At 62.3% G+C, this 10,912-nt stretch overlaps 1 protein-coding gene across 1 annotated transcript in view; it reads right to left on the bottom strand.

Annotated features, from left to right (window-relative positions):
* Nucleotides 1-10,912, bottom strand: part of KANK1 (KN motif and ankyrin repeat domains 1) — a 79,352-nt gene that overhangs the window by 13,339 nt on the left and 55,101 nt on the right. The window contains exon 3 of the mRNA XM_045289366.1: nt 673-3,318. Coding sequence (XP_045145301.1) covers nt 673-3,318 — 2,646 coding nt within the window. The remainder of the gene's footprint in view (nt 1-672; nt 3,319-10,912) is intronic.

Here is a 10,912-nt window from a genome sequence, read left to right as displayed (position 1 = left end):
GAGGCTTTCTGTTCCCGGAAATCCCCAGGGGCAGTTCTAGCCTGTGTTATGGGGGTGCTGTGAGTCGCACCGACTCGACAGCAGCGGGTCAGTCTCTCTCCAGTCTAGAGTCTGGGGTGCAGTGGTGGGGAAGTGCCAGGCTGGGAGGGAAAGGTTAGGGGTTCGATCCCACTACCTGCTCTGCAGTAGAGCGATGTGGCAGTCTGTTCCCATAGAGACGGGCAGCCTTGGAAACCCTTGGGGCCAGGGGAGTGTTTTCCCCACTGCCCTGCAAGGCAGAGCCGAGACACAGCATCACCCTGACAGGACCGTGGGACCCATGGTGTGTGTGTGGGGGGGGGTTTCTTTTTGTTAGGCAGGCCCTGAGGGTCACAGGAAGGTGGAGGACTGGATCCTCGCAAACCGGCAGGCGAGGGGGGCAGCCTCTGGGCCGCCCAGCCCAGCAGCTGCTTCCCAGGCTTCTTCCCGCCCCAGCCCTCAGCTCATGCCGACAATGAGCCCCAGGACTGCTGCGGGTGGGTTTCATGCCAGCCCCCACCCTGCTGGAGGTTTCTCCCGGGCCCCAGGGAGGGATCCAGCGGTCTGCAGGAAGGGAATCTCTACCTCCCCGCAGCCCAGTGCACCCCACCCCGCCACGCCCAGCCCAGCCTAGCCCCTCGGCGTCTGACCTACCTCTGGCTTTGCCCAGGCTGACCTTCTGGTAGCTGGTGCCCCTCAGCTCCTCGGAGCGGGCCGACTCCATCACAGAGCTGATGGAGGACAGGGTGCTGAGGAGCTGGGAGTTGAGGGCGCCCATCTGCGAGCCGGGCTCCCCGAAGGCATCGGCCAGCTCACTGTAGTTCTCAGCCAGCAGCATCTGCTGCTCAGCCAGCAGCTTCTGGACCCGCTCGATGTAGTGGTCCAAGCCGGCCACCATGCCGGGAGGCGCCTGGGCTGGGGGGCCCTCCAGGAACTCGGCAACAGGCCCGTCTCCAACGCCAACACTCCTGCGGCTGCCGGTCAGCCCCGGGGTCACCTGGTGGGGGCCACAGGCGATGCTCCTCATCCTCAGACCCACGAGGTAGTGGTCGTGAATGCTGACCTGCCCCACGCCCGCATCTCTGGTCTTCACGGCCGACGGCTTGTCGAAGCCAGCGTGTCCAGAAAGCCACGTTCCCACCCCGACGGACCGCGTCTTGGGCGGGGCGCCAACGTCCCGCACTCGGCCTTCCCCCACGGCCACCGTCCTCGTGGCCACGGTCCCCGTGCTGGTCTGCTTGTCCGAGGTGCTGAGACACGTGTTGGTGCCTGACTCCACCAGGGTGGCCGCCTCAGTGTTGGTGCTGCGCTCCTCCTGAGCCCAAGCGGTGCTGGTGTGCTGGCTGGCAGTAAGGGGCACTGCCAGGACGGCGGCCTCGGCCAGGCCAATGGCCTCTGTGTTCACGCCCCGGGAGACGCAGGCCTTCTGCGGGCTGACGTCCACGTCCACCGAGCAGTCCCCGCAGCCGACAGACCGCACGTCGGGGAGGCTCAGGTGGGTCTGGAGGAGGCACAGGTCGCTCACGGACTCCTCCGTGTTGCTGCCCGTCTCACAGACGCTGATGCGCACGTCCACAGCCTTGCTGCACATCTCCGTGGACCGCCCGGTACACTGGTTGCGCACGTCCACCCGCTCCCTGACAACCCATCGGTCCATGGGCTGCTCGGGCCCCACGGAGATGCTGTGCGTGTCGGGCCGGCAGGAGACCCCAGTGCTGCGCGTCTCCACGGCAGACCCCACGCAGGCGTCAGCCACGTCCACGTGGTTGCCCACCGTCTGGTCCCGAGTGGGCACCACGGCCTCCGCCATGCGGCTGCAGACCAGTGGCTGGGCCATGGTGGCCTTGTCCACCTTCTTCCGGGAGCTGGCGGCCTGCAGCTCCTGCTTCAGCCTGGTCATCTCCCGGTCGTGGGTGGCCTCACGCAGCTGTACCTCCAGACGGTAGATCTTCTCTTTGAGGGTGTCAATCGCCTGCTGCTGGAGCTCAATCTCCTGCTCGGCCTCCGTGCTCATGCCCAGCATGGCCTCGCTCACGCCCACCCCGCAGTGCCTCCTCTCGGGGGCCGTCCCCACTGCCACGTCCTGGTGGGACGTGAGGTCCCGGCGGTAAACCACGACCTCATGCATGCTCTCGTCGGCGCCCACTGCCACCGACCGGCAGTCAGGAGGCGCCGGGGCGGGCTCGCAGCTGCTCTCCTGGATCTTCTGCTCCAGGGCGCGCATGTCAGCCGCGAGCTGCCGGAACTCCTGCAGCCTCTGCGCGCTCTGCCCCACACTCTCCAGCTGCTCGTCCTCATCCGCGATGTACAGCTCGCCGCCCCGGCACCGCCGGGCCTGGGCCAGCTGTGGCAGCTGGCAGGCATTGCCGGCGCTGTAGGACCTTGGGCGCAGGCCCTCGGCCGGCGGGGCGGCCCGCTGGCTTTTCAGCTGCGAGGCCAGCTGCCGCTTCTCCTCCTGCAGCACGGAGATCTTCACCTGCAGCACGGGGATGGTGCGCACCTGCTCCTCCAGCTCCCTCAGCCGCCCCAGGGCCACGGCCATCTGCTCCCGGATGTGCTGCAGGTGCAGCGGGCTCACGTTGGTCACTGGCGTGGACATGCCCGAGCTCAGCGGGCTGTGCCGGAGGGAGCTCCCCACGGAGGACGCGGTGGCCGAGGCCATGGAGTAGCCGCCGTGGTCCCCCTTGCCTCGAAAACCATTCTGAAGCTGGGGCCCAGGTGGGTTGTGGCTCCCGGGGCCTACGTAGGACTGGAGGGGGCTGGTGGAGCCCATGCCCCCAAAGCTGGCCAGCCTGGGCCGCCGGAGGTCCCCCGGGGCCGGCTGCAGGGCGCCCCTCTCCTGCTCCAACCTTCTCCGCGTCTCCATCAGGGTCCTGGTGACATGTAGGTTGTGCCTGGGGAGCTGGGGTGAGGCAGGCGGCGGGTGCCGGCTGTCCGGGACGGCAAGGGAGGCAGGAGTGGGCTCCAGCGGCGCGGGCAGCCGGGGGACGGGCGTGGAAGTCGCGTGGCTGCTGTCCGGGAGGAAGCTGCGGCAGTGGCGGCTGTCACTGCTGGAGGTGGAGAGGGACTCCGTGGAGGGCCAGCCGCCTTGCTGGCCAGGTGCGGCCCTGGCTTCCAGGCATGGGGCCGAGGGCTTGTGCCGCTTCTGGATGGTCACCTTCCTGACAGTGTGCCCCTTCTGAATGTCGTCCACGTACTTGAGGAAGTCCAGGTCTAGCTGGTACCCATAGGGGGTCTCCACCGAGTAAGGGTCCCTCTGGTCTGTGTCATGGTCTCCGTTCAGAACGCTGCCCGCTTTTCCTAACAGAGAGAGAGGGAAAGGGAGGGCATTAGAAAGCTACATCATCACACACACACACACACGCTGACGTGAGCAGCCCGGCAGACCTCTCTATGCTTGACTCCTGCGGGGCAAACACAGAGCAGACGTGCACTCAACCCGCCCGCCTGCCCGGTGCTTCGAATCAGGGCAGGAGGCAGCACCTTGCATGAGCCGATCGCAGCAGGAACCCTTGCCAGTGCCCTTTCTTTAAGAACGGATCCTGCACAGATCCCGAAAGCGTGTTTCCAACACACGCTGTGTTTGCTGGCTACTGCGTCCCCTGGATGTGGACAGTGGGCATGAAGGCTGCTAGTGCACAATGTGTAAGAGGAGCCTGGATGTGCAGTGGGTCCACGCTGTGCTAACCGCAAGGTCAGTGGTTCAAAACCACCAGCCGCTCCAAGGGAGAACAACGAGGCTTTCTGCTCCCGGAGTTGCCGTGGTGTCGGTTCTGATCCATAGCAATCCCGTGCACAACAGAAGGAAACGCTGCCCGGTCCTGCATCATCTTCACAACGAACGGTCCCAAGGCCTGAGCCCGTGGCTGCAGCCATGGTGTGAAGAGTCAGTCTGGGAACCCACAGGGGTACATCTCCCCTGTCCTGGAGGGTCGCTGTGAGCCAGCATCCACTTGAAGGCAGCGAGGTTTTCTTCTCTTTAAGTCTTGGAATCACAGAGTGGTGGACGGTGGGCCTGGGCGGGAAGGACTGTGGTCCCTGGGTCTTGCTAAAAGGCATCCAGGTGGCCCCTGGTGCCTGCCTGTGAGCTTGCATGTTGCCTGCACACCAAGGACCAGCCGGGGCAGCCGATGCTGACTCACAGTGACCCTTGCGGGTTTCCAAGGCTGTAACTGTTCACGGGAGAGGAAAGCCCCGCCTTTCTCCCTCGGAGCTGCTCCTGGTTGTGCACCACCGGCAGGGCGGATCCCAGCCTGACGCACAACCACTGCACCACCAGCGAGAGATTTACTTAACAACGCGGACAGACGTCACTCCACCTGTGCTGGCCTTCCTCAGGGTGCCTCCTGCTTATAACCACTGCCACCCCAAACCTCCCCGAGCTCAAGAGGAAGAAACAAGGGTCTTCCCTGCTTGGGTGGCTTTTATACATAAATACTCTGCGTCACAAGACAGACAGGCCTTCGTCTGAACGTGCGAAGCGAAGGAGCCCACCCAGAGGCAAAGGAGGATGAAATGAGGGCCAGCCGGGGCCCTGACATCAGGGCCATGCCGGCGAGGGCGAAAGCAAGCCTTTCTACATAGGAAACACCCCAGCTCCCCTCCAACCTTGCTGCCCACCCGAGCTGTGTCTCTGCAGACGTCGCAGCAAGGCCGCCTGCGTCGGCCCGGAGTCACATCAACGTGACCTACGCAGTTCAGAGCTCCAGACAGGTGGTGCGTGAGAGAGCGAGAGAATGTGAGCGTGTGTGGCCCCGCCCCCCATTTATCCGCGGTATTTAAACCCACCTGTTGGGCTCCTCTGGCCGTAGCTTTGTCTGCCCTCCAGCCCCTTCCCTGCTGAACGTTTTACACCTGACAGCGCACACTTTAACTCCTGCCTCCACGCGGGCTTTCCCTTCAGACGCTGGGGCGAACACACCTGAAAGGTGGCGGAGTCTGCAGAAAGGGCCACGCATCCTCCCCAAACCAAATTTTTCTGATTCAGCCCTGTCTTTCGCCCAAGGAGCGAACCACTGACCCTCAAGGTTAGCTGGGGGTGGTGGGGGTGGTGGGGGAGCTCCTGTCGTTGGCAATGGTGCTGCGGATCTCGAGTCTGAAACCCGCACGCACGTGCGGGCACAGGGCTCTGCTTGCACGAGGATAGGCTCTTCTGGCCTCCGGATGAAGCAGCCCGGCAGGACTGGCGTCCGGAAGCCAGCGCTCCAGCCTCCCCGCGGCTTCCACACGGAGAACTCACTCAAAGTATGCAGCCAGACCCGTTCCCAGGACTGCTTGGCATTCCATAGCCAAAGAGAAACTGCAGGCTCCGGTGTCAGGCAGAGGCAGCCGGCTGTGGGGCCAAGCAAGGCTCCCTGGGGTTGCTAGCCCGCAAGCAAGTCTATAACGTGGCCGCCTGGGGACCCAGCCGGGTCTCTGGACCTGAGCGTCTCACACAGCCTTTCTTCCCGGCTCTAGAGGTATTGGGGTGGCGGGGCCAAGGCCCTGCGCCATTCCACCCACCCGCCGGCTTGCCCACCAGCCCGGCCACCCCCTGCAGGAGCCCACACCAGCCACTCACCTACCCAGAGGGCCCTGCTGCTGCCAGGGAGCTCGCTGGCCCTGGGCTGGGCCTCACCATAGGGAAGGTGGCGCCCTGTGGAGTGGGCTGGCCAGGCGCCCCAGAGCACCATAGGCCGAGCACTCACCAATGGAGGCGGGCGGCGGCTGGGGTGACCCCGCCCCCCTCACTCAGCTGGTTGGCTTGCCCTGTTTGCTTAATGAAAACAGGAAATCGGGCCCTTTTGAAAGCGCGTGTGTGCGCCCAGGCGCCCGTGCCAGGAGTTAAACACGACCACAGAGAGGCCCTGTCTCTCCTGTGCCAGCCACTGCATGAAAGGCTCCGTGTTCCCGCGGTCGCCGGTCACCTCAGGAAGCCCAGTGAGAGGCACAATCGACCCCAGTGTTCTGCGGGTCCTGAGGGCGCCGTGGGACGCCAGCCAAGAACACCCGGCTACAACAGGCCTCCCCAGGCCCCACATCACCAGCAGCACGCCGCCCTTCCGAAGCGAGCTGTGCCCCTGCGGAGCGTGCCCCTTTCTCTGCCATGTCAAACCAGACCCCCTCCCCCCACCCAGAAACCCTGCCCAGGACAGACTGAACCCAGCACGCACTTGCTTAAAGAACAGAAAAGCCACGTTTAAAAACCGCCCCCAAACCAAACTCGCTGCCATCGAGTCTGTGCTGGCTCACAGCGGCCCTACAGGCAGGGGAGGACCGCCCCTATGGCTTTCCGAGACTGCCAATCTTTATAGGAGTAGAGAGCCTCCTCGTTCTCCTGAGGAGCGGCTGGTGGTTTTGAACTGTTGACCTTGCGGTGAGCAGCCAGATGCATAGCCTGATCTGTTACCAAAACCTTCCAGAGAAGATAAGACAGGAGTCCCCGGGTGCTACCACCTACTGCCCGATGCAGGCATTCTAGTGTGAACCCCATGGATGGGTTTCCCTGGGTTTCTTCACAGCTACGCACCCCCCCACCCCCACCCCACAGTACAGTTTGAGCATTTTCTTTTTTTTTTTTTCAGTTTGAGCATTTTCAACCGCAAGGACAAATGTTCACTTCTCTGTCCCCCCTGCCAAAAGCCGTTGGAACACGAGCTGCCCGGCTACCACTTTGGGATTTAGGGCCCGAAGAAATGCATCCCAGTTAAGAGCCAAAATGTGGCGGCCCCTCCCTTTGCTGCTTTCTGAAGCCCCAGAAAAATCCCTGAGGTTTGGGACACACTGCCTTATCTCCAAGTGAACGCTGGGCTTAAACACTGGGCACCAGCCGGGTTTGAAATTCACCGGGGAGGTTCATTGTCCCATGGCACCACTCCACAACAGAGCCACCGCGACGCTGGTGGAGGAGCCCCGAGCCCCAAGGACGCAATTTGCCGCCTCAGCAGAAGAGGTGAGATGTGCTCTTGGTGAGAAACGCCGGTCCCTGGCACAGACGGTGCCCTTCCCGTGGCTACATCAGAAAGCAGAGGGCAGTGGGACACACAGCGACCCGAGCGAGGTGGGCGGACACAGCGGCTGCAGCCACGGCTGGGACAGGGGGACACGGTCCGCATTCTGTGGCGTGTGGGTGCCCGTCACCCACTGCGTCAGTCCCCACTCACATCCCTGCATACCTGAAAGGGTCTGCTTTCCAACACAATGCCCTGGCCCCAAGGGCGTCCCCGGAGAGCACCTGAGTCTTGGCAGGGCAGGGGTGGTGACTACACCTGGCACCACCTATACCTTCATTAGGTGGCACTGACGAAGGGCTCTTTAACGAGGTGCCAGGCATCTCGGTGGCTCAGGGGCTGACGTGCTGAGCGGCTAGCCTTCGGGGCGGCGGTTCACACCCACCCGTCCTCCTTCCGGTGGGGGTTCCAATCTCTGAACAAGGTCACTCACTCTGAGTCCGAATCAACTTCTGAAGGTGGGGGGGCTTGGGTTCGGGTTTGGGGTTTTTGGCTCTGTGCTGGACGTGCTCCCAGGGCCAGGGGAGAGGGAGGGAGAACAGCGAGGAAGAAGAGGAGGAGATAGGTGGCCGCCGAGACACACGGCCCACACGCGAACGTTGCCAAGAGCAGCCACACAGCATCTGTCTCTCTGACAGGAGGGTCCACGGGGCCTGGCAGGGTCCTTTTCTGAAGGAGCAGAGCTGGAAGGCAGAGTGAGGGAAGACGCTCAGTGACGGGGAGGGCGGGGTGGGGGAGAGGCTGCCTGGGCAGACCAGGGTGGGATGGGGAGAGGGCTGGCTCAGGGCCCAGCTCCGGGAGTCGGGGGGCGCATTTCCCCTTCATCACTGCCCTGAAGTGAACCCATTAGACTGACCGACGCAGGGGGGGACAGGGCCAGTCAAGCCCCCAGTGTGCGCTGGGTAACACTGGATTGTGCCCCCAGGCCCTGATGCAGAAACCCATCTGCTCCCAGAGACTCACAGACCCTGCTAGACATGCAACAATGGCTTTTGACTTTCTCCAAGTAAGTCATCCCTGGTGCTGGACAACGGGTTACACTAAAACCCGTCCCTTGCCATCAGGTCACCTGACCCACAGCCACCCTACAGGGCGGAGCAGAACTGCCCCCCAATACGGAGGCCGTGTGAGAAGAATGAAACCGCTTTGTTCCCCTTATTTACATTGAACCAGACTCAGTGTCCCTGAGCCCATGCCAACTCGCAGCCCCCTGTAGGACAGGGGTTTCCGAGACTGTTAACTCTTTCCAGGAGTAGAAAGCCCCGTCTTTCTCCCGCAGGTGGGCCGGTGGCCTTGAACTGCTGACCTTCAGGCCTGTATGCCAGCACTCAGTGTTTCCCTGTGAACGAGGCCACCTGAGCAAGGACCCCCAAGGAGGTCTGCAACACTGGGGCCTGTGGCTGCCTTCTGGGTGCTTGTGGGTGGGCACAGTGGCTTCTTTGGACCGTGCTCACTGGGGGGCTCAGTTACTGACCACTGACGCCATGAAGGACTGTGTCCAGGTGACATCAATGTCACAACCAGCTCCACCTGACCGTTGAGAGCCAAGGACACCCTGGCCCCAGCCTGCGCGGCGCCCAGTCAGGCCCCTCAAAGCACACCCTGGCCGGGTCCCCGAGTTCCGGTGGAAGCGGTGTGCAGCACCCGCTGTCCCAGGAGGCCTGAGGACCTCCCTCTGCAGGGGCCTCGGGGCAGGAGAGGAAACCAACAGGCTGAGCTTGGGCGGGAGCTCGGTTCTCAGGCCTGAAAGCAATTACTCAGGGCATGAAAGCAATTAGCAAACCGGCCTTCCTGGGCCTGGCCGAGGAACCGCGTCCTTCTGAACAGGTTTAACGGGGTGGTTCTCCTGCTGACTGCCCGCATTCCCAAATCCAACCCAGCCCACGGTCTTCTACTCGGTTCTCATCCACAGTGACCCTCCTGGATGGAAGGCGCCCTGGTGGTGTAGTGGTCATGTGATCTGTGTGGTCGGCAGTTCAAAACCAGTAGCAGCCCCGTGGGCTTTCTACTCCTGTAAACAGCTACAGTCTCAGAAACCCACAGTGGTTGCAGTGAGTGCTCCTGAAGATGGAACAGAACTGCCCCACAGGGGCTCCGAGGGTGTAGTTTTGATACTAAGGAGGCAGTTCAAACCCACCAGTCGCTCCCAGCAGGGCAAGGAGGCCCCTGGCTCCCATGACCAGTTAAGTACACAACACTGCCATGAGTCAAAGATGCTCACAGTGATGTTACAGGACAGAAGAGATCTTTACAGGAGCAGAGAGCCTCACTTTTCTTCCAAGGAGCAGCTGGTGGGTTTGAACTGCTGACCTCGGGGTTCGCAGCCCAGTGTGTGAGACGCTGCGCCACCGGGCTCCCTGGAAACACGAAGGAGCAGTTCTGCCCTGTCCTAGATGGGCACTGAGAGTCGGAACCGGCTTGATGGCAGTGGGCACTCTCAGCGAGGCCTGCTTGGGTGATGCGGCCGGGAGCAGCACAAAACACACAGGTGCCCCTGGGCAATGCACTGCCGCAGGTGCCTCAGAAGAAAGGCCTGGAGCCACGGAGAAGCGGTGGAACGCAGTCCTCCTGTGGGGAGCCACCATGTGAGGGCGGCTCACTGATCCCCAAAGGCGCTTCTTCCAGGGCTGTACCTTCACCCTGTGTTTCACGATGTCATCTCCAGGGGAGCCCACGGAGAATGGGGCTCAGGGAGCCCCGTGTCTTGCTCTCTGCACCCCACACCCGCTCAGCCTGATAGTGCCACGGGGGAGGATCCCGGCCCATGGCAGAGGAGGGCAGGGCTCCATATGGTTTCAGGGGTGGGTGTTCTGGAAGTATGTTGCCAGGCCTTTTTTCCGTGTGCCCCTGAACCTGTGACCTTCCGGTTAGTAGCTGAGTGAGTGGGCTGACCTGGCGGGTTCTGGACCATCAACCTGCATCAGCAGCCCAGCACGCATGTGCCTGTGCCCTCAGGGCTCCTTCGGGACTGGGTTTGGCCAACAGAGAGAAATCCTGAAGGGGGTCTGCTCGAAGGACAGAGGAGAGGGGGTGCTGTGTGTCATGGCGGGCCCTGCATGTGGGACAGGAAGAGGGTGCCCCATGCCTGTCCAGGAAGGGCACGCAGCACCTCTTCATCATCCGCCCCGCTCTCTGCGGCACTGCGTGCCAGCGTCAATTTGGGTTTGATGTGCTCTTTGATACAATTCAGAGGAGCCTCGGCGATGGTACGGTGGTTACGTGTTGGGCTCCAATCTGCAAGGTTGGCGGTTCAAACCCACCAGCTGCTCGCTCCTTGGGAGCGAGATGGGCCTTTCCACCCCCGAGATGAATTATAGTCTCAGGAACTGATAGGGCGGTTCCACCCTGTCCTGAGGGTCCCGTTGAGCTGGAATCCACTTGATGCCAGTAAGGGGGTTTTTGTTTGCTTGTTTGTTTTGGGTGGGTGTTGTTGGGACGAAGAGGAGCCTGGGTGACACACTGGATCATGCGGGTCGGCTGCTCACCACAAGGCCAGGCCAGCAGTTGGAAACCAACAGGCGCCCCGAGGGAGAAAGACAAGGCTGTCTGTGCCGGTCAACATTGTGACCTCCTTGGAAATGAACATCTGTGGTTAGCTCTACGTGTCCTACGGGGTCCCTGCGAGTCGATCGGCTCCGTGGCTGGGAGAGAGAGAGATTGTGTGCGTGATTGTGTGTGTGTGTGTGTGTGTGTGTGTGTGTGTCTCAGTTTGAGGGAATGGCCGTTGCTTCTTTACGCAGTTTCAGCTTCCAAAAGGCTGCGTGGGGGCAACATTGTTGGCTCCTGTGCAGTCTGGGCTCCCTGCTGCTCTGTCCAGAAGCTCCTGGTCTAACCGAAGGCACGAAGGTGGAGCGCCAACGCTGAACTGTGCCCCCGTGCCCAGGAGAGGACCCCGCTGCTCGGGC

Source organism: Echinops telfairi, unplaced genomic scaffold, assembly GCF_000313985.2.
Source record: "Echinops telfairi isolate 266 unplaced genomic scaffold, ASM31398v2 ScPeMD7_25;HRSCAF=90, whole genome shotgun sequence".
Taxonomy (NCBI): domain Eukaryota; kingdom Metazoa; phylum Chordata; class Mammalia; order Afrosoricida; family Tenrecidae; genus Echinops; species Echinops telfairi.
The sequence above is the reverse complement of the archived record's forward strand: the minus strand, read 5'-3'. Positions and strand labels throughout refer to the sequence as shown.